Source organism: Poecilia reticulata, chromosome 2, assembly GCF_904066995.2.
Source record: "Poecilia reticulata chromosome 2, P_reticulata-male-v2, whole genome shotgun sequence".
NCBI lineage: Eukaryota > Metazoa > Chordata > Actinopteri > Cyprinodontiformes > Poeciliidae > Poecilia > Poecilia reticulata.
In genome coordinates this window covers 7854802-7873995 of record NC_088831.1, presented here as the reverse complement: position 1 = coordinate 7873995, position 19194 = coordinate 7854802, and the positions used below count along the sequence as shown (strand labels likewise).

The 19194-nt window shown below is 44.3% G+C and overlaps 1 protein-coding gene and 1 long non-coding RNA gene across 4 annotated transcripts in view; one reads left to right on the top strand and one right to left on the bottom strand.

Moving 5' to 3' along the window:
* The window catches only part of LOC145555226 (uncharacterized), a 26229-nt gene extending 14141 nt beyond the window's left edge, over positions 1-12088 (bottom strand). The window contains exons 1-2 of one of the 2 annotated variants that reach the window (XR_014091331.1): positions 11972-12088; positions 10920-11163 (exon numbers count right to left, since the gene is read on the bottom strand). This is a non-coding gene — a long non-coding RNA (uncharacterized LOC145555226). Of the gene's footprint in view, positions 1-10769; positions 11164-11971 lie in introns of those variants that run through there. The other variant, XR_014091330.1, reaches the window with a different exon arrangement.
* Positions 1318-19194, top strand: adamts5 (ADAM metallopeptidase with thrombospondin type 1 motif, 5 (aggrecanase-2)). 2 transcript variants are annotated; one of them, XM_008427664.3, is made up of 9 exons: positions 1318-2690; positions 10344-10476; positions 10915-11082; positions 11951-12234; positions 13349-13535; positions 13613-13788; positions 15082-15257; positions 15368-15788; positions 15874-16026. In XM_008427664.3, the coding sequence occupies exons 1-9, from the start codon at positions 1620-1622 to the stop codon at positions 15886-15888; spliced, it is 2631 nt and encodes an 876-aa protein (XP_008425886.1). In that variant the 5' UTR covers positions 1318-1619; the 3' UTR covers positions 15889-16026. The 2 variants fall into 2 exon arrangements, with proteins under 2 accessions (XP_008425886.1, XP_008425879.2); XM_008427657.3 differs by having other exon boundaries at positions 15368-19194.

Here is a 19194-nt window from a genome sequence, read left to right as displayed (position 1 = left end):
GAAGACCTTTGGTACAGTGTTATTTGAGTCTCACAGGCTTTGTGATTAAACAAACTGGGATGTATATGTTATGCCTAACAAATGGGGGAGGAGGTTCCTTGAATGAAGCAACCAGAGATGCTGCCAATCCAGTTTTTAAAGAGTTGCTGAAGGAAGGTGTTTTTGGTATCTGAATATTCTTAGGATATGTTTCACTTGAAGAAAAAGCTGAGGCAGATCCAGAACCTGTTGGATAGACCAGTGTTTCCCAACCCTGGTTCTCAAGGCACCCTTCCTACATAATTTAGAGGTTTCCCTGCTTTAATGTTCCTGATTCAGCTGATTGCGGTTCAACAAACGCCTGTTAATCAGTCATCAATTGAAATCAGCTGGGCTGAAGGAAGGAAATACCTAAAACATGCAGGGCAGTGTGCCTTGAGGACCAGGTTTGGGAAACACCGGGATAGACTATACATCCTTTCTGATCTGAAAACATCTTAGCATCCCCCAGAATAAGTTACAGGGTATCACTGGGGAAGTATCTGGGTTTCCTCCCTGGATCCCTGACCCCTGCCACTTGATCTCAGATAAGTGAAAGACAATAGGTGGATAGAAGTTCTGTGCCATCCTTGTGGCGAACACTGAAAAATAAAAACTTTTTTTTTGACTCAGCAGCTGAGCATGAAACTTTAAAAACGCGCCTTCTCTGCCAGCAACCCTCTGGGAGGATGTTTGTGCATGACTTCAACGGTGACTTCAGTTCTGACGAACTTCTGCGCGACGTCCCACGGGGGCAGCTGGGGAACTCCAATAAATAATCACGACAGCTCCAGACCCAGACACACACACCTGCAGAGTCATTTTCTCCCCCAACTAGAGTCATGCAGCACATAGTGTATGCAAACTCACAGCTTTTACACAACCACACAATGAAACGTCTGGCATGGAAATAGTGAACTCCATGACTTTCTTCTTTGGGAATGGCCATAAATAATCTATTTCCCTCGTCATTTGTTGAAACTCTCCAAACTAAGTTGGACTTCAATTATTAAAGGATTCAAAGTGGAAAAGTAGCATGCTGGTGTTTAATGGAGGGATTGCAGAAGTTGATGCAGGTCCTGCTGGTGCTGATGTTTACATCCCAGCTGCAAGAGCAACAATGTGGAATTTAGTGCTTTTGCAAACACAACACTCCAAAGTAGGCATTGTTCAGGTTTCTCTCCTCCACCACTTGATTCTACTCTGATTTGAAGAAGAGAGGGAGACGGAGAGAACAGGAGGTGGGGGTGGAGGAGTGGTGATTGAGCGCAAAAGGGGGCAGGACTTTTCTTCCCCGGGTCCTATTAAGAGCAAACTTTGTGTTTTTGTTCTCCCAAGTTCAGCTCAGTCCTCTTCCAAGCTGCGCAGAGTTCCTTTCCATCGCCCTGTTTCCCTCTCCTTTTCCCACTTCTTCTTCAATGGTTTTGTTTTCTCGCCTATTGGTCACTGCCGTGCGCCTTGTGCACTGGGGATCCGGACACGGAGAGAGGAGGAGGATGCGCTTTACGCATGGACAACAGCAGCCACCTAAAGTTGTCCCTTTCAGCCACGGCAGGGATGTATTAGCGGAGATCTAAATGTTTTTCGGGTTGGAGTGAAAAATGCCGCGGCTCCTTGGCGCTCTGACCGGGAGCATGCTCTGGTTTCGGCTGCTGCTGCAACTGCTGTGCGTCGTGGAGTTTGGAGCCGGGGTGTCTACCTTCCAGGGGTTCTATCTTCCACCTGCGAGCGGCTCGCTGCACACACCTGCCCGGAGGACGGACGGGGTGGTGCGGACCATCGATCGGATTTACAACGGTGGAGGGAAGGTGGGCTACCTGGTGTACCTGGATGGGAGGCGCTTTCAGCTGGACATGGAGCGGGATGAGTCGGTGCTGTCGCATCACTTCAGCCCCCAGTATGCGCTCGCGATGACGGGACAGAGTCCCGCGCCTCTGCAGCGGGAGTGCGCGTACCGCGGGACGGTGAACTCCAACCCGGAGTCTCTCGCCGTCCTCAGCCTCTGCGGCGGAGGTCTGGAGGGTTTCTTCGCCGTCAACCACTCGCGCTACACCGTCACTCCCATCATCCGGGCGAAGGGACACGAGCACGACACGCGCGCCCTGCACGACCGGGATGCGGAGAGCGCGCTCCACGTGTTCACGCGCGAGAGCTTCAGCTTCGAGGCTCTGAGCGAGGGACGCGAGAGCTGCGGCACGCGCGACGGGAAGCGAGGGCGTAGGGATGCGGCACAAAGACGGCGGCACCGAGGTCACGAGAAGGGGAGACGGGACGGAGAAGAGGGGCACGGCGCGCGAGGGAGGACATGGTGGAGCCGCCTCGTCAAAGAGCCCGGCGCGCGGCGCAAGAGGTCGGTGTCCCGTGCCAGGCACGTGGAGCTGCTCCTGGTGGCGGACGACTCCATGACCAAGAAGTACGGCAGAGACTTGAACCACTACTTGCTCACACTGGCATCCATCGCGTCCAAGCTGTACGGACACGCCAGCATCGAGAACCCCATCCGGCTATCCGTGGTGAAGGTCATCACGGTGTCGGAGAAAGAGAAGGGCCTGGAGGTGACCAAGAACGCGGCGGCGACGCTCAAGAGCTTCTGCAAGTGGCAGAACCAGCAGAACCCGCTAGACGACGACCACCAGCATCACCACGACGCAGCCATCCTCTTCACCAGGCAGGTAAACAAACTCCGCCCGCCCCGCGCCTTTTACGCACGACCACCTGTTTGTTCCACTTTGGGAGGAGAAGCTTTGCGCCATCGTGTGATGACAACTGCGTGAAACGGCATCACCGTTCCGTCAAAAGGTCAATAATTAAATAAAGGAACCCACCAAGTAGAACTATGGAGGTCCAACAGTTCCACAATGTCATTAAAAAACACATAAATTGAATTGGAAACAAATACAATAAAATGCGGAAACAGAAAGTCAGTAAATGTTAAGCGGTCGTGTGCAGCAACATATAAATGTGTTGCTTAAGCTTAGCCTTCAGCAGGTAACCGGCTTCTTAGATTCACTGCAGTTATTATTCTAAACAGTAGATGTCAATGGAGAGGAAAATGGATTCACTTTGTCATTTACTCTCCTAATTGGCAAGCTGCTGATGGTAAGTTACAAAAATTGTGATGTTTATGACCATTTCTCCACAGACAGAAGAAACCTTGGGTGAAACAGAATGGCATGAAGTGACATCGGTTGTTTTTATATTGACAGTTTGCCTGATGTCAGTGGGACTGATTTATTATAAGCCTAGTGACTTATAATAAATAACATTGGCAACTACATGTATGGAAACACAATCATGCCACAATTGAATTCAAATTACTTAATGAGTTAGGAAACACAACCACCCACAATTTGCTGAAATCCACAAATATTAGCTAACATAGCTAACACGCTTCCTTATTTTTGCTCTTGGGGACATCCAATCAAAATTAATGTTGCACCTGGATTGTGCCTAAGTATTTCAGGTTTTCATGCTGCATTTTCTCTCGAAAGCTGTGATAGTCTTTATTTACTGAGAATAAGTTTCACAGAAAAAACTGAAAATAGGTGAATTCCTGAATACTGAACCCCAAAATAGGTGGCGGTCCACTATAATTGGTCAGAAGTTGGGCTAACTAATCAGATATTAGGGTCTATTTCATGAGTCGTCATAGTAGCTAAATATATTTCAATGTGCACTGCAGCACGGAAACATTTAAAGAAATAAACATGAAATGATCCTGTATGATTTTAAAATATAATGGGATAAAACTACACCTGAAGAATTTCAAATGTAGGCATTGAATTGAGTATGTAATGCGTTATTAGCACATTTAAGCAACTATGTCCAACTTTGTTTAAATTATGATGTATATGAATCACTTTTCAATGATTTGTGATACTTCTTGCCCTTGTATACATTTCCTCCCCACATCTCCTTTTTGCTGAATTGTACATATGCAACGCTAAAAACGTAAAAAAAAAAATAAAAAAAAACACTATTTCCTGCGCCTGGTGTTTTTCTAGGCGAGCTCCTCTGTCTCCATCCTCCCCCTCCCAGTCCCCTGACAGCCTCGGAGTATGCGTAATCTAAGGCGCGCTCACACCACCGCCGAACATTCTTTCCTGGATAGATTCTTCCAATCAGCTGCTGGTTGCATTACAGAAATACTTCCAACACTTCCGCTGAAACTCGATTGTGTTTACTCGTCGTCGCATGGTCTCTTACTCACCCGCCCCATTCCTCCCAATTCTGTCTCTCATCACTCCAGCTTGGACATATTTTCCCCCGCTGCTTTTTGCAGTGTCTGTCAGCTGAGTTCAGGAGTTACAGACTGGAGGAGCTGTCAGAAAAACAAACACTTCCTCCTGCCTTGAGGCCGTACAGTTACGGAGACCACACTCGCATAACCCTTCTTTCACCATCCTTTTCTCTACCCTCCTCCCTTCAGCCATCGTTTAACTGCCAGGTCCAAAAGCCACAGGGCAGCAGCAAATCTGCAGGCATTCTTCATCTCTCCGGGTGTGGCTTCATGGTGGTTAACTCTGGTTTACTTGTCAGAATGCTCGCCTTGGACTGTGGTGTGTCCAAGCCATGTCATATAGCAAAAGAAGCTGGTGTTGCCTTGGCTTCCCTGAACTCGTGCCTAGCTGTCACAGCCGTGCTTTGGCAAGGCAGCTGGTAGTGCATTCCAGAGGTCAGCCGGCTGGCATGCATGGCACAGTTTCTGCATGCCGAGCACCTCGTGGCTCCTCAGTAAGCCTATTGCCACTACACCTGTGTGAGGGTTAACAAGAGAGCCAAAGGAGAGAGAGGTGGAATCGTCGGATGTTTGGTTTTGGGAGTCCACAAAAACGGCAATCCAGACACCAGTAATCAAAGTGGGCAGGAAACTCTCATAAAGTTTGACAGGAAAGGCAGTGAACTGTACTTTTTCTCCTTCAAGCTAATGCAGCCTTGATCTTATGTAAATAGTAATGACTAAATTTACCTACCAATTCAAATAAACTCAAACTGTTTTATTGAACAAGGCCAAGAGTTTCTTGTACGCCAATGGCTTCAACAGTCACCAGATCTCCATCCAACAGAGCGCCTTTTCGATTCGGTGGAATGGGAGTTTATAGGCATTTGAGAAACCTGCAGAGTTGTTGGGAGGAAAGAAAACCCTAAGGGATGTTTCCGATACCTTTTTGGAGGAATTCAGGCAATTCTGAAGTCAGAAAGCGGATCTCAGCCCAGTATTAGCAATAAATAGTTAGTTTGTTTATATCTGTTGAAGTCCTGTGGGGGGGGGGAACAACTTTTAAATCCTGTCATCTTGTAAAAGAAACCCTTAATGCTTTGCCTTTGAGGCAAACTCACTTTAACCTTTAAACTCTTTGGCTTTTAAAAGGCTATTATCTGGATCAGTTCTGGTTACTTTGTCAGCCATTTCAACAAGTAGAAAGGCATGCCAAGCAGCTCCTGAGGAATAAGTGAAAGCGGTGTTTTAAAGCTGCATTCCTTTGCAATTCACTTGTCTGCAGTGATTTGTTTCCACCCATATTTCTGTATTGTCATTAAACTGTGATGGAAAGTTGTAAAATATGTCCGTGTTAGCCACATTCCTCTCAGGAGCCACACTCTCACAAGTTTGCCACACCAAAATTCACTTTTTTGTCAGGAGAGCAGAAGAGATCAGAAAACGTTTGGAGTCGCAGAAAACCGTTTACACCCATTAGTGTTTCCACTGACAGAGTGCCAGCCGGCAAAAAAAAACATAATTTGCTTCCTGTTTTCCAGCATTTCAGTTGGAAAATAGGGCAAGTTTGATGTATTTAAAATAGAAATGTGTGTTAAGGATTTTCAAGGGAAAATGACCTGAACGGAAATGGGGAAACAACATTTTAGAATGTCGAAGGTATGAAATAAGCTAGTGTAAAGTAAGTTCTTTTATACGAAAATCTGGAGCAGCTCTCAAATAGGCTCTAATTTTCTGCTCTGAAGTGGATCCTATCTTGACCGTGGAGTCAGACCAGGCCTTTGTTCCCACATTGGCAGGCCACAAGTGGCACAGGGTCGGAGGGAACACGCCTCTTTGTGGCTGCGTCTAATTACTCCAAGACCCACTACTCCCAGAGAGCTGACCCGTACGACAGTGTCACCCAGTTCCACTCATACCAGCACCGAAACAAGACAACGGGTACATTGAGGACGTTGGAGACATGCTAGAGAGTGTTTCTGTGTAAGTGGGAACATTAAATGTTACACATGGTTGGACTGCTTTGAGCTTGTATGGCAGACAAAGCCCCACATTTGTCTTGTTACTACTACAAACCCTTAAAGTGTTTGTATGGATTTTGAGGATTTTTTGTGAGCCAGGGATTGGCATTTTGGCCATTCCTCATTGCAAAATAGCTCAAGCTTGACCAGATTGGACCAGAGAGCATCTGGGAACATACATTTTCTGGTTTTGCCATAAATGCTTCGTAAGATTTGGTCACTTATCCTAGCTGTTTTGGTGTCATCCTGCTGGAAGACGAACCTACACAACTCCCTTTATTCTGTACAGTTTAATCAAACGCGATATGAAGAAAAAACCAATCATTTAAGTCACAGTAACTTTAGCTTTTGTGTGATTTGAAGAGATGAAACTATAAACTATGTTGATAAAGACACCATCAGTACCAGTCCAATGTCTTCCCCTTCCACGCTGTTGTCATGTCCAGTCTCCTCCCTGTGTGTCTGTACATTGCAGTGTACATTTCCCAGCCTTCTGCCCCCGTCGTAGTCAGTCCCTCTGTTTGTTTTAAATGCTCTTGAGATTTCACACATGCTTTACTTCGTCTGGCACATGTCGACGTCCCGCAGACGCCTCCTGGATCCCCAGCCTGCACTCTTTGGCTGTCAACAATATGCAACTGGTCAGAGACCTTGATTTGTCCTGGAACAACAAATAGTCCTCAAACTGAAATGCATAAGTGAGATGTACCCCACTCCTGTTCACAATCAAGGGTGAAAATTTCCTTTGAGTGCCAACTTTTGGCAAGTTCATGTGTTCATACAAAGAAAGGAAGAAAAATGCCTTCAACATGGACTCTGACTTCAACTATTCACGACTATTTACGTGATTCGGGTTATTGAAGAGTCATGATTCCTATATGTTGATTCAAATTACTACATTTTCCCGTGGCTAACTTAAACCCCTCCAAAAAGAGGCGCCAACAACTTATCGTCTTTGTCTGATACGTGCTTTGAGAATTTAAATGTGACAAAAACCATATCAGGAAAAATTTGTAAGCATTCTACATAAGCCAATGTTTCCACGTGTGGAACTTCACATACTAAAGCTAGCATCACTTGGATGCGCTCTGTTTAAACTCTTTCTAGAAAGCCATAGATAAACTGTGGTGTTCCTAGTTAGCGTTAATGTCATTATGCTAACAAGCACATAACACCAATGCTATACAAATATCAATTATTTTGTTGTGGATTAAAAAACATTTAGGAAAATGCTAAATATGCTAAACATTACGCTAGCAAGGGCTTTCTAAATACCATATCATTGTTTTAAACCATTACATTAGCATGCTTGGTGGCGGTATGGACTGAGATAAAACCACCAAGTATATCAATCCTTCTGTTTTGGCTTAAAAAATAATTTAAGCCAGGTTTTGTTTTTGTTAAGAGGCAACTTTAACTTTTAAATCTGGTGTCACATAAATTGAAACAGAATTTTATTAATTTTATGTTAAATTTGGACCAAATAAGACAATACAACTGAATATGAAAATTCATATTCAGTTGTATTGAGTTGTATCAGGCTGTATCTTCATAGGGTTTGCTGGAATCACTTGGCAGTGGATAGTAGAGTGAGCTATACCCTCTGTGTGCGTGGGTGCGTGCGTGCGTGTGTGTGTGTGGGGGGGTGTGCGTGCGTGTGTGCGTCTGGCTCAGTTTGCCTAACACCAGCGCTGGCTTAGATTTCAAGTGGTCTCATACCTCACACACACAAGCACAGCTGGGATCGAGGCCCTGACCTTTTTGAGCCAGTGTCCCACCTGTTCCCATGTTGTTTCTGCCAATATTACTGTAACCCCTTGTTCTCTCTGTTCTTTGCTTTAATTTCCGGCACCACTCCGTCTTTTCTCCCTCTACCCCCGGCGTCTGATACCTGAACTTATTTTTGTTTCTCTCTCACCCTCCCTCTTTTCTTTTCTTTTTTTCTTCCTTCAGAGCCCTCAGGATAAAAAAGCAAGTCTCTGCCTAGTCTTGGCAGAGGAGGGAATTAGACAAGCTGACATGTGGTTTGAGGTTAATTCAGGTATTATTCACATGTCGCTATTTAGCAGGAGATCCCCAATTTTTTTTTTGCCCGCACGTTTCCTTTTACATCGTTTCACCAGCGTAGATCCAGGTGTGCCTGAAACCGATCCAGAGAGGGGATGGACGAGTGAATAAAAAGAAATCGAGAAGAAGACGTTTGGCAAACGGGAAAAGAGAAGCGGTAAAACTTTTCTCGACATCCACCCACTTTCTGGTCAAAGTGCAGCAGCTCTTCATGCCTGTCTGCGCACAGACAAGTCCGGAGGAACTTCTGCTCCCATTCAGCTCTCGGCAGCCGTCTATGCAGTCAGAATCAGCCTTTGTTTGCTCCTCATGTATCCAGCAGTCCGCTGGCAGAAGCTTCCTGTTCGCTTTAATGAGCGTGTATGGGTTGAGAGCATCAGCAATTTAGCATTCTCTGTGTTATTTGTAAGAATGCACCCGTCCACTTAAATGTAGTTATCACAAGTGGTGTGTTTGAGTGTGTGTGTGTGTGTTTCTGTGTCCCACCCAGTCAGTCATGTGTGAGAGTGCAAAACACAAGGGAGTTTGTTCCAAACGGATCGGACCGGAACGGGTAAACACCCTCCCCACAGAGCCTCTCACACACGACCCAGCAGGCCTGTCAGCACCGCTTTACATGACGATTCATCTTCTCCCCAGGACGTGTGTGTGCGTTTATGTTCTAATGTTCACTCATACAGACTTTTGTCTTCATGCATCCAGGCACGTCCCTAGTCTAAATGTACACTTCGAACTTGTTATGTGTGTGCGTGCGTTCGCAGACACTCGATTAGTAAATTGATCTCTGCTCTCAGTGAGGTCAGGTCGTCCAGTCCGAGGCCTCGTCTGCGTGGACATGTGTGGGAATAAAAGCAGGAATCGATTTCTCGCTTCGAGGCACATGGAGGGAAACTGGCGTTGAAGTCCCCTCTACAACATCGGCACTTAGTGAAGCTGGTTATTGAGGGGGTGACAGAAAGTTGACTCCTCGGTAGGGGAAGCACACTTTAAAGGGACGGGATTTATGGGAACTCAGGAAACAGGCTTGTAGTTTACAATAGCAACGTTTGTTTTCCAAAATCGCAAGATTTCTGCAAAGAAGAAGCCAAGAACAGAAGTTTAAACTTTCCTAAAAGGGACGTTGCGTTTTATAAGGGATCAGTGTTTTTACACAGTGGCCGCAAAGCACAAGAGTAGTGATGGAAAAGTCACTTAAAGTGAATATTTCTATGGTAATTTAGTCAGTAAACGGGAGAGAAGTCAGGAGGCATTAGAGATCTAACAAACTGGCACCCTGTGCTGAGATTTAAAAGCAATGTGATGTAAGCAGAATCAGCCTTTAGATTTACCACAGTGTTTGATGATTACTTGAGTCGAAACTTCAGTTCAAACCAGCATTCAGATTGGCACACACTCTGATGTGCATCAGCAAAATATCTCTCAACAACTGTGTAAATCAGCAGGTAAATAGACATTCATAAACCAGTAGTCAGTAGACGACTTGGCCTTGTGACATTCAGATATCAAGATGACTGATCAAACTGAGTCATTTCTGCAGGTCTCACTTTTCTACACATAAGGAATGCTTAGAGGAATTGTTGTTTTAACACAATGAGTGGATATTTGTACTGACAGTTGTCATAAATGGCAAAAATCCCTGGAACAGAAACATTTTCTGACCTGATCAATTTCATGCTCATAAACAACGCCTGAAATTTCCCATTGTGAGTTCTTGCCTTTCACTCATGCTATCTGTTATAGCCATAGCAGGAGAATGCCCACTCCATCCTTTACCTAAGTCACTGCTAACTGGTACACACTCCTTTAACATATTCACATTAAATAATGTCAGTTTTTTTGTGTCATCATCATCCATCCGCTCACTTCCTGTTTTTAGTACACTAACACTTTTCTCTCATCCAAATGTTTTTGAGAAGTCTAATTGTGATTTCATCGTTTCACAAATAGCAATTCCACGTGTTATGCTGCTATTTCCCACTTAAGCATTGATTTAGATGTGCATCGCTTCCTTTGTCCAGGACCTGTGTGGCCACCACTCCTGCGACACCCTGGGCATGGCGGACGTCGGCACAATCTGCTCTCCGGAGAGAAGCTGCGCCGTCATCGAGGATGACGGCCTTCACGCCGCATTCACCGTCGCTCACGAGATAGGTAAGCACAAAAACATGAAGGACGAGCGGGATCACGCTGGGGCACGCGAATGCATCTGTCAGCGCTTCTCTTCTGGCGGCTCGAAATCACGTTATGCACTCCACAGCGCGAGCGCTCGCTGGTGTTTTCTTTTCGGATTCTTTCTGCGCCGTGCACTGGCGTATTCAAGACACGACCTGACATTCCTCACATTGCTGGAATTAAGTGGCACACGGTTTGATGTGGAAGGGAAAACATCTCACCGCGACGCTGCCAACCCGTATTGGAATGTTGGGGTTATTGTTATTACCACGAACACTTTTAGGAGTTTTATTTCTATTTAGTCAGATCAAAGATATTTTTGGCCAGCTTCCAGCATCCTGTCATCTGCAGTAGGATATTTATTCGAAGTTGTACATCGTGTAGCTCACTCCGTATCGTCTCTATCTGGGAATTCAGGTCACCTGCTGGGATTGTCCCACGATGATTCGAAGTTCTGCGAGGAGCGCTTTGGGGTCAACAGCCACAAGCAGCTCATGTCGTCCATTCTCACCTCCATCGACGCCTCCAAGCCCTGGAGCCGCTGCACCTCGTCCACCATCACCGACTTCTTCGACGACGGGAACGGTGAGTCGGGAGGAAAGCGCAGGAGGAGAACAACACACCACAATCCGCGATCATGTCAGTTCCGATCAGAACCTCTGAGAGCTGCAACGTCAATCAGCAGACATTATTAGCATTTCTATAAACCTTCTTAGCGAGTGTAGCTGCGGTGCAGCCAGAGATGAAAAGTGATTAATGCTTCACATTCCAGTTTCATCCAGCAGCTTCATGACAGCCGTAAAGAATCGCCGCTGACACTTTGCACTGCAGTTTCAGGGCTTTTGGCATAATTCAAGCACCTACACTATAATTTCAGGCTTGGCAGTATCTGCTGCTGCAGCTGCAGGGGCTTTTATTGAGTCTAAAGTATCACAGGCCAAGTTTATTAGGATTATGCAGGCAGAGATCTGTAAATTACCATAATGCAGAGCAAAAAAACACAAAATTACACTAAGTATTTTTTTTGTCTAGTTTCTAGTGCACATATCTCAGCACACTTGAAAAAAGTCATTTTTCTGCAAGATCTAAGAGGTTGTTTAAGTCGATAATTCATTAATGTTGATGGAAAAGTTGAATAAAATTTTCCAGTTATGATTGAAATACTGCAACTGCTTTTTTATTTACTTAAAACAAGCTCCTATATCTTCCTGAAAAACTGCTTGTAAGTTAGTTTTGTCTTATTAAAATGTGCTAAGATATTTGCACAGAAAACTTGACCAAAAATACTTAAAATTTTGTGTTTTTGAAGAGTTTAAAGCTTCGGTTTGCTGCATATTTTATGCAGGGTTTTAAAGCTTTTCTACACAATGCCCGAGTAGACTGAAATATATCACTAACTGTCCAGAATCTTTCATTTATTTCTAATTTATTTTTTTTTGCTACGCCCCTACAGCCGAGTGTCTCTTGGACTTACCTCGTCAGCCCCTCCTCGGCCCGGAGGAGCTCCCGGGCCAAAGCTACGACGCCGTCCGACAGTGCCGCCTGGCCTTCGGCCTCGAGTACACTGTCTGCCCGGGCATGGACGTGTGCTCTCGCCTGTGGTGCGCCGTGATCCGCCAGGGACAGATGGTGTGTCTGACCAAGAAGCTCCCAGCGGTGGAGGGGACGCCGTGCGGGAAGGGGCGCATCTGCCTGCAGGGAAAGTGTGTGGACAAAACCCGAAAGAAGCACTATTCGGTGAGGGGGAAGCGAAAAAGAAACGCGGTCGAAAATAGGTTTCTTTTAATAGCTCACCTTTCCACATTTGTCAGTAGGAGTCAAATTGCTGCTGGAATACCAATAAACACAGATAAACACACAGTACTGAGAGGCTCTGCTAGGGGATAGAGATTCTTTGTCTGCCTTCACTGTGCGTCCGCCTTATTTATGTGACTTCAACTCTGGCCTTGTTCATAAACATCAAAATAAAATTTAACTGTAGGGACACCAAATCTGTTCCTGGCAGGCTGTCAGGAGGGAAAGAAAAGATTGTGGTAGTCAGAAGGGATTAAGATGTTTAGAAAAGGGATGAAAGGAACGTTTCTTTTATGTTTTTTCTGTCACATGATGTATGACGAGCGTAATTTGATCCTTGGCAGACAGCTGCATGTGTGGATGCAGCCCAAGTGGTGACTGGCTTCTTCTCGGTCGCCTCCTACAAGCATAAACCCCACTCCCAGCGTTCAGATTCTTTAATCCAGCTATATTTCATTTTGTGTGCGCCTTTGTCATGGAAATAAGTGTCTTAACTGCAGCAAAATTTATTCAAAGTGTTTACTCAGGATGACTGGATACAAACTTACGTCACAATTTTCTGATTTTTAGTTAAAACCTATCGCGTTCCTTCAACTTTTGCTGTTGCGATTTTTTTGCTGGTCTATAAGATGAAATCCCATTAAAAATACACAGAAGTTTTGTTATAGGGAGACAAAATGTCAAAAGTTAAAGGGATAGTAATTTTTTTGCAAGGTGATGCAAAAAAATATGGAAAAGCCTATTTAGAAAAGAGCTGATGAAGCGCTAAATATTACTCATCCGCTACTCACTTATGACTCATAAACAAGTGGAAATAAGAGGAGAATTTGATTCTGGCAATCCTCTGGCGGACGATGTGTCAGTCACCAGACGTTGGTTATCATCACATGATGGCAGACTCCTTGTAAGACTCCAGTGAAGGATACATTTCTACTTATCACAGATCTCCCGCCAGCTTTCCCTTTGGCTGACAGCATCCAACATTTCTTAGAAGCACTAACTTGTTCTCCTTCGTCTGCTTCATTTTTTCCTGTCTTCCCCTCGTTTGGCTTCCCAGACGTCCAACCACGGCAGCTGGAGTTCTTGGGGCGCTTGGGGTGCATGCTCCAGGACCTGCGGGGGCGGAGTGCAGTTTGCCCAGCGCCTGTGCAACAACCCGGCACCGCGAAACAATGGCCGCTACTGCATCGGAAAGAGAGCCATCTATCGGACTTGCAACGTCTTCCCGCCGTGCCCACCCTCAAGTGAGCAAATCAGCGCAGGAAAGACTTGAGAAACTGAAAGAGGTCAGGTGGTTAACACGAGCGTTTTGTTTCTGCAGGTAAGAGTTTCCGTCAAGAACAGTGTGAAGTTCGCAACGGCCCCCAGACGGATCCCAAAGGGGTGAAGACCTTTGTCGAGTGGGTGCCGAAGTACGCAGGGGTTCTCCCTAAGGATGTGTGTAAACTGACATGCAGAGCAAAAGGGACGGGCTACTATGTGGTGTTCTCTCAGCGGGTAAGTAAGCTACACAGCTAGGGCTGATAAAATACATTGATTAATCGTGATTAATTGAAATAACCATCACCCAATTAAGTTTTTTCAGCTTTATGTTGATGTAAGAAGTATTTTTTATTTTAGCTGCAGAAGCGTCTTTGCAACAAATGATCAACCGTTCACTTAAGGAATGGTGTTATTGAATTCTAGGCGATGAAATGTTTATTTTCTCATTCAAAAAAGGAACTGAAACATTTGTTTATTTACATATTGAACTTTTAATACAACATAAATAATAAGATTAAATGAAAAAACTGTAAAAATGCCAAGTTTTTTTCATTCGATTAATCAATTAATGGTCCAAATACCGTATTTTCTGCACTATAATGCCCACCAGATTATAAGGCACACCTTCAAAGAATGGCCTATTTTAAAACTTTTTTCATATATAAGGCGCACCGCATTATAAGGTGCATAGAATAGACGCTATTCTAGCGTCCCGTATTGAACCTATACGGGACGCTATTTGTTCTGTACAAACGTGTTATTACACATCCACAAACGTGGATGTGTAATAATAAAGAAGTGGTCCCCGAGTACTTGATATAGTAGGCTGCCCCAGTCATTGTTTCCCTCACGGTGTTGATGTTGCGATATTGTGCCCAACTGCTTTCTGGATAACACAGACCAACCGACACGCTGCCGCCGCAGACTCTGTCTCTCTTCCCCCGACCCCCCGGCTTTAAATGTATAGGGGCTGGCCCCTTGGTAACCCTAGTCGAAGAACCCCGGATGAATATCTAAAGCCACTTTGTTGACATAATGAATGTCAACAAAACAGTCCGACTAGGGTCGGCGAGGAGAGCCTTCCGCGACTGGGCCGGGGCGTGGCCAGACGATGGTCACCCTTCTCCGTTCGCGCACAGCGTGTTCGTGGAGAACGTGGTCCTAAATGACCTGCAGAGGTCGGTAGGTAGATAGGTCAGTCAAACTTTATCAACAAACCAGCGTTCTGACAACTATCCCAGCATGCACCGTGCGCTTCTTCTTCTACGGGTGAAAATGAAGTCGGCGGCTGCTTACCGTAGTTGCTAGACCTGTTGTGGCTCAATATTGGTCCATATAAAAGGCGCACCGGATTAAAAGGCGCACTGTCGGCTTTTGAGGAAATTGAAGGTTTTTACGTGCGCCTTATAGTGCAGAAAATACGGTAATCAATAGAATAATCAAATAAGCGTTTAGTTGCAGTTCTATGCCCAGCTGTTGCATAACGAAAGGGACGATAATGTTGATGTCATGGCTTTCTGCATTCAGGTGGCAGATGGGACCGAGTGTCGTCCTCACAGCAGTTCGGTGTGCGTGAAAGGGAAATGCATTCGAACGGGCTGCGACGGCATCATTGGCTCCAAGCTCCAGTTCGACAAATGCGGTATATGTGGAGGTGACAGCATGGGATGCATACGGGTCGTTGGGAATTTCACCAAAAAGAGGTGAGACTTGGAGAGACAATCCTGCCGACTTGGATTTGTTATTGACTTGCTCGGTCTCTTCGGTTACAGCCAGTCATGTTATATCCTCTGACTTTTCTCCTGACAAACAGCAAAGGCTACACTGACATCGTGAAGATCCCTGCTGGATCCACGCACATCAAGGTCCGTCAGCACATGGCCAAGGACCAAACCCGCTTCACCGCCTACCTCGCCCTGCGGCGACCTGGCAGCGAGTACCTCCTGAACGGCAAGTTTATGATCTCCACCTCGGAGACCATCATCCCGCTCAACGGTTCTTTGCTCAACTATAGCGGGTGGACTCATCACGACGAGTGGCTCCACAGCATGGGCCCTGGGGCTCTCAAAGAAGCTTTGGTGGTCCAGATTCTAGCCACAGATTCGAAAAAGCCCCTCGACATCCGTTATAGCTACTACATGCCGAGGTGGACAGCCCCGCAGCAGCATCCGAACTCCAAGTTGACCCCTTTGCAGAGCACCACCACAACGTCTACCACAACGCGGTCCACCACGGTTAGCACCACTACCATCTCCTCTACGCCCGCTGCTTTACTGCTAAGGCCAACTACAGCTTCTGTTTCTTCAACCCCTCTTCCAGGTCCCAAGTGGGTAACGGGACCTTGGATGACTTGCTCCAGGACTTGTGATACCGGCTGGCAGAGCCGGACGGTACAGTGCAAGGACCAGGATGGCAAGCTGTCCAAGGGCTGCGTTCTGAGCGCCCGACCCTCTGCCTTCAAACACTGTGTGGTGAAGAAATGCTGAAGCAGCCAGAAAGGACAGATGTGGAGAGACGTTTTAGTCTACAGATCTAAAGAGATCTGAAGTGTTGGATGTAGGGACTGGATCTGGAGTCTTAAAGGGGGTTTGTGAATGTTGGTGGAGAAAAAGCCAGGATCAGACACTAGGAGACTGGAAAAATGTACAAATGAACTATATTTGACGTAGGAATGACCTGGAATCCTTCTAGCTATGCAGAACATGAGCTAAACAGAGAGGTTTCAACCCGGCAAAGCCCTGGCATAGCTAAGGACTCGAGTTGCATGTAGTTTCCACATGGACAATAACTGGTTGTCTTTACTTTACCCCCCAAACCCTCGAGGTTTAGTGAGTCTTGTCTTATGGCATGAGTGTCTTTTTATGCTTCCAAGTGCTGTTGTCAGTCAGCTCACACTGCTTTGTCTCTTGTCCTGAGTTTGTCCGAGACGATAGCCCCAACAGTGGGAAGCACTCGACATTCCTTCCCTCTCAGCTCGGATTCCGAATTACTGAATATTTCTTAATTTATAATCTGCTGGAAGAATGATTGAAAACACTCTCACTGGATAATCATCCGTCTTTGTGGCAAGCTGTGGCTAAGCAATAACTACGCCACTAATTATAGATGACTTGCTATTAATGGGGGTTTCCTATCTTCTGATTGTTCGCCTAAATACAGTTCTGGCAGTCATACTTTAGAACTCCAACAAGAAAAAGACATTCTCATGAACACACACAAGCCAAACAGAGGCAGATCACCACAATCCTGGTGTTTGCTTACACACATTAAGGTGGCAGTCCAAAAGCATCAGTGGTTAAAGTACCCCACTTCACACGTACTCACCGAATTACCTCCAACTACCTCCATTAACAGCAGTAAGCCAATTTCAGCGTTGCTCATTTACTTTTCTTGTGACATCCAGTCTCGGTGGAAAGTGTTTTCGGACGCCATCAGGTACATCTCCTAAATGTTTCCCCCTCCTCTTTGAAAGTGGGTTGAAGGTTCAGAAGTAAAGACAGAAGTATCGGTCCTACTAATCATCACTGAAAAACGACACGGCGGTAGCTAGCAGCTAGCATGTCCGCTAATGTTGTATCTTGATTGTTTTGAATGGCCTTCAATCATTTCCTGAGCTTTCTTTCATGGAAACTGGATTTTGTTGTTATTTTTTTGTGCGTTTATCAGGTTAACGGAAAACTGATACGACAATGTGTGCCCTGGAAACTTGCAAAGACAAGGAAAAAAGATGATAATGTAGCCTTTTAGCAGAGTCTATATTTTTTTTACAACTACACTAGCTTCATCAGCGCAGATTGTTTAAACTCTCTGCTGTTTCATACCTTTTCATTTTGTCATCTTTACATGCTAACTTGTTTTGATAGAAAAAAGGAGCAACTCCCTCAGGATAGTTTGTGGCCACAACTTAGGGATGTTTTGTTCCCCGCTTTGACAACTGGTGATTTACGGTCATTTTCCAAAGACTACTTTATAGGATGTTGTATCTAACTTAGAGTATTTCTATTTTTATTTAATCTGTTATAAACACAACAAATGAAAAATACATTAAATCCCCAGGAAACAACATATAATAACAATAAATTATATATTATATTGGAGCTTTTTAGTGATTATCTTTATATGAAAACACTTAACAAACAAATCATTTTTACAAACAAAGTTAAATAATATATTATGCAATGAAAAAAACATCAAACTGATTGTAAACCATACTGTTTGTCTGACATCATACAGCTGTGGAATTTGAAAACTTTTTTTATTTTCCTTAATGCTTTTATTTTTGCTTTGGTTTAGTTTTCTGTTTACTTTCTCCCATTTCACTTTTTAATGCTACACTAAGCTAACAGGGTGTGACCTCGGGACACAGTATTTGACCATAGTATCACTCGTCTCAGCTACTTCTGAAAAAATAATAAATTTTATAAAGTGTATTTTTGAACTATTGCTTTAAGAAAATAAAATATATTGATAGTAGGACAATATGCTCTCTATATCAAAGAAGAGGAATATCCTCTTCTGTAATTTAGGTGAACCAACTCCTGACAATCCTCAACATATCTGTGTGACATTATTACCTTTATTCTGGTAATTCAGGAAGAGATGCGTCCACTTGTTTTCAAGACAACATTTAGTACCAGGAAAGCGTATTTGTCTCCATGCAGATGTCTTCTGGTTTTGTTCTATTGTCACACAAATTTGAATGTTAACCAAAAGGTCATTTTTGTGTAAAGTTCTGGTATAATGTGCTGTTTTTTCTTTAGATTTTTCAACCTACTTCATGTTGTCTCAGTTCTACAGATTCTGCACTTCTCTGGTCTGGGTTATTGTCATTATGTTAACAGCACCTGTCGGACATCACGAAGTAGGCGTAAAGATCTTCCAGATCCTTTTGGAGTTCACTTTGATGATCTTTGTCTAACATTAAGACTTGTTCATGTCAGCAAACACAGAAGAAACCTGCAAGGTGACGAAAACCTTTTCAAAGCACTGTACTATTATGAAACCTTTCATTTGTGTAAGAAAAAGAAAATAACAATATTCCTGTCAACATTACCTCAGCTCTCATGTTGAACAAGGCAGATTAAAGTAAACTGACTATATTCTGGACTTAGACATCTTCCTGTCATTGCGCTACATCCATTGAGCAACCATGCAACCAACAGGAGTGAAATATTTCGAACGAGACCCAGGGTCAGCTTGCAACCGAAAGGCCTCACACTTTGACAAAGTACATGTTTGTACAATAAATAGGTTGTTTCCATACATTTAAGTATTAAAGCATATAGATATATTTAGCAGAAATGTACACACACATGCAGTAAAAAAAAAGAAAAAAAATCTGACAGTTACATCTTTGTTAGTATTTTTGACTGACAACACAACACTAATCCTCCAGTCGGGGACGCCTGTTGCAGACCGCCAGAAACACAGCACTGAACTTGTAATTTATTGTTTGTACAACTGCTCTGTGTGAATAAAGAAACAATGAGATGAGTTTTATTTATTATAGTAATTTTGTATCAAATTACTATTTAACTTTAGGAATATGACTGTGCTGAAACAATCCTATGTAAGAATATAGTGTTTTCTTTTCTAGCCATCCACATGAATATATGTATATAAAATCTATATATTTAAACA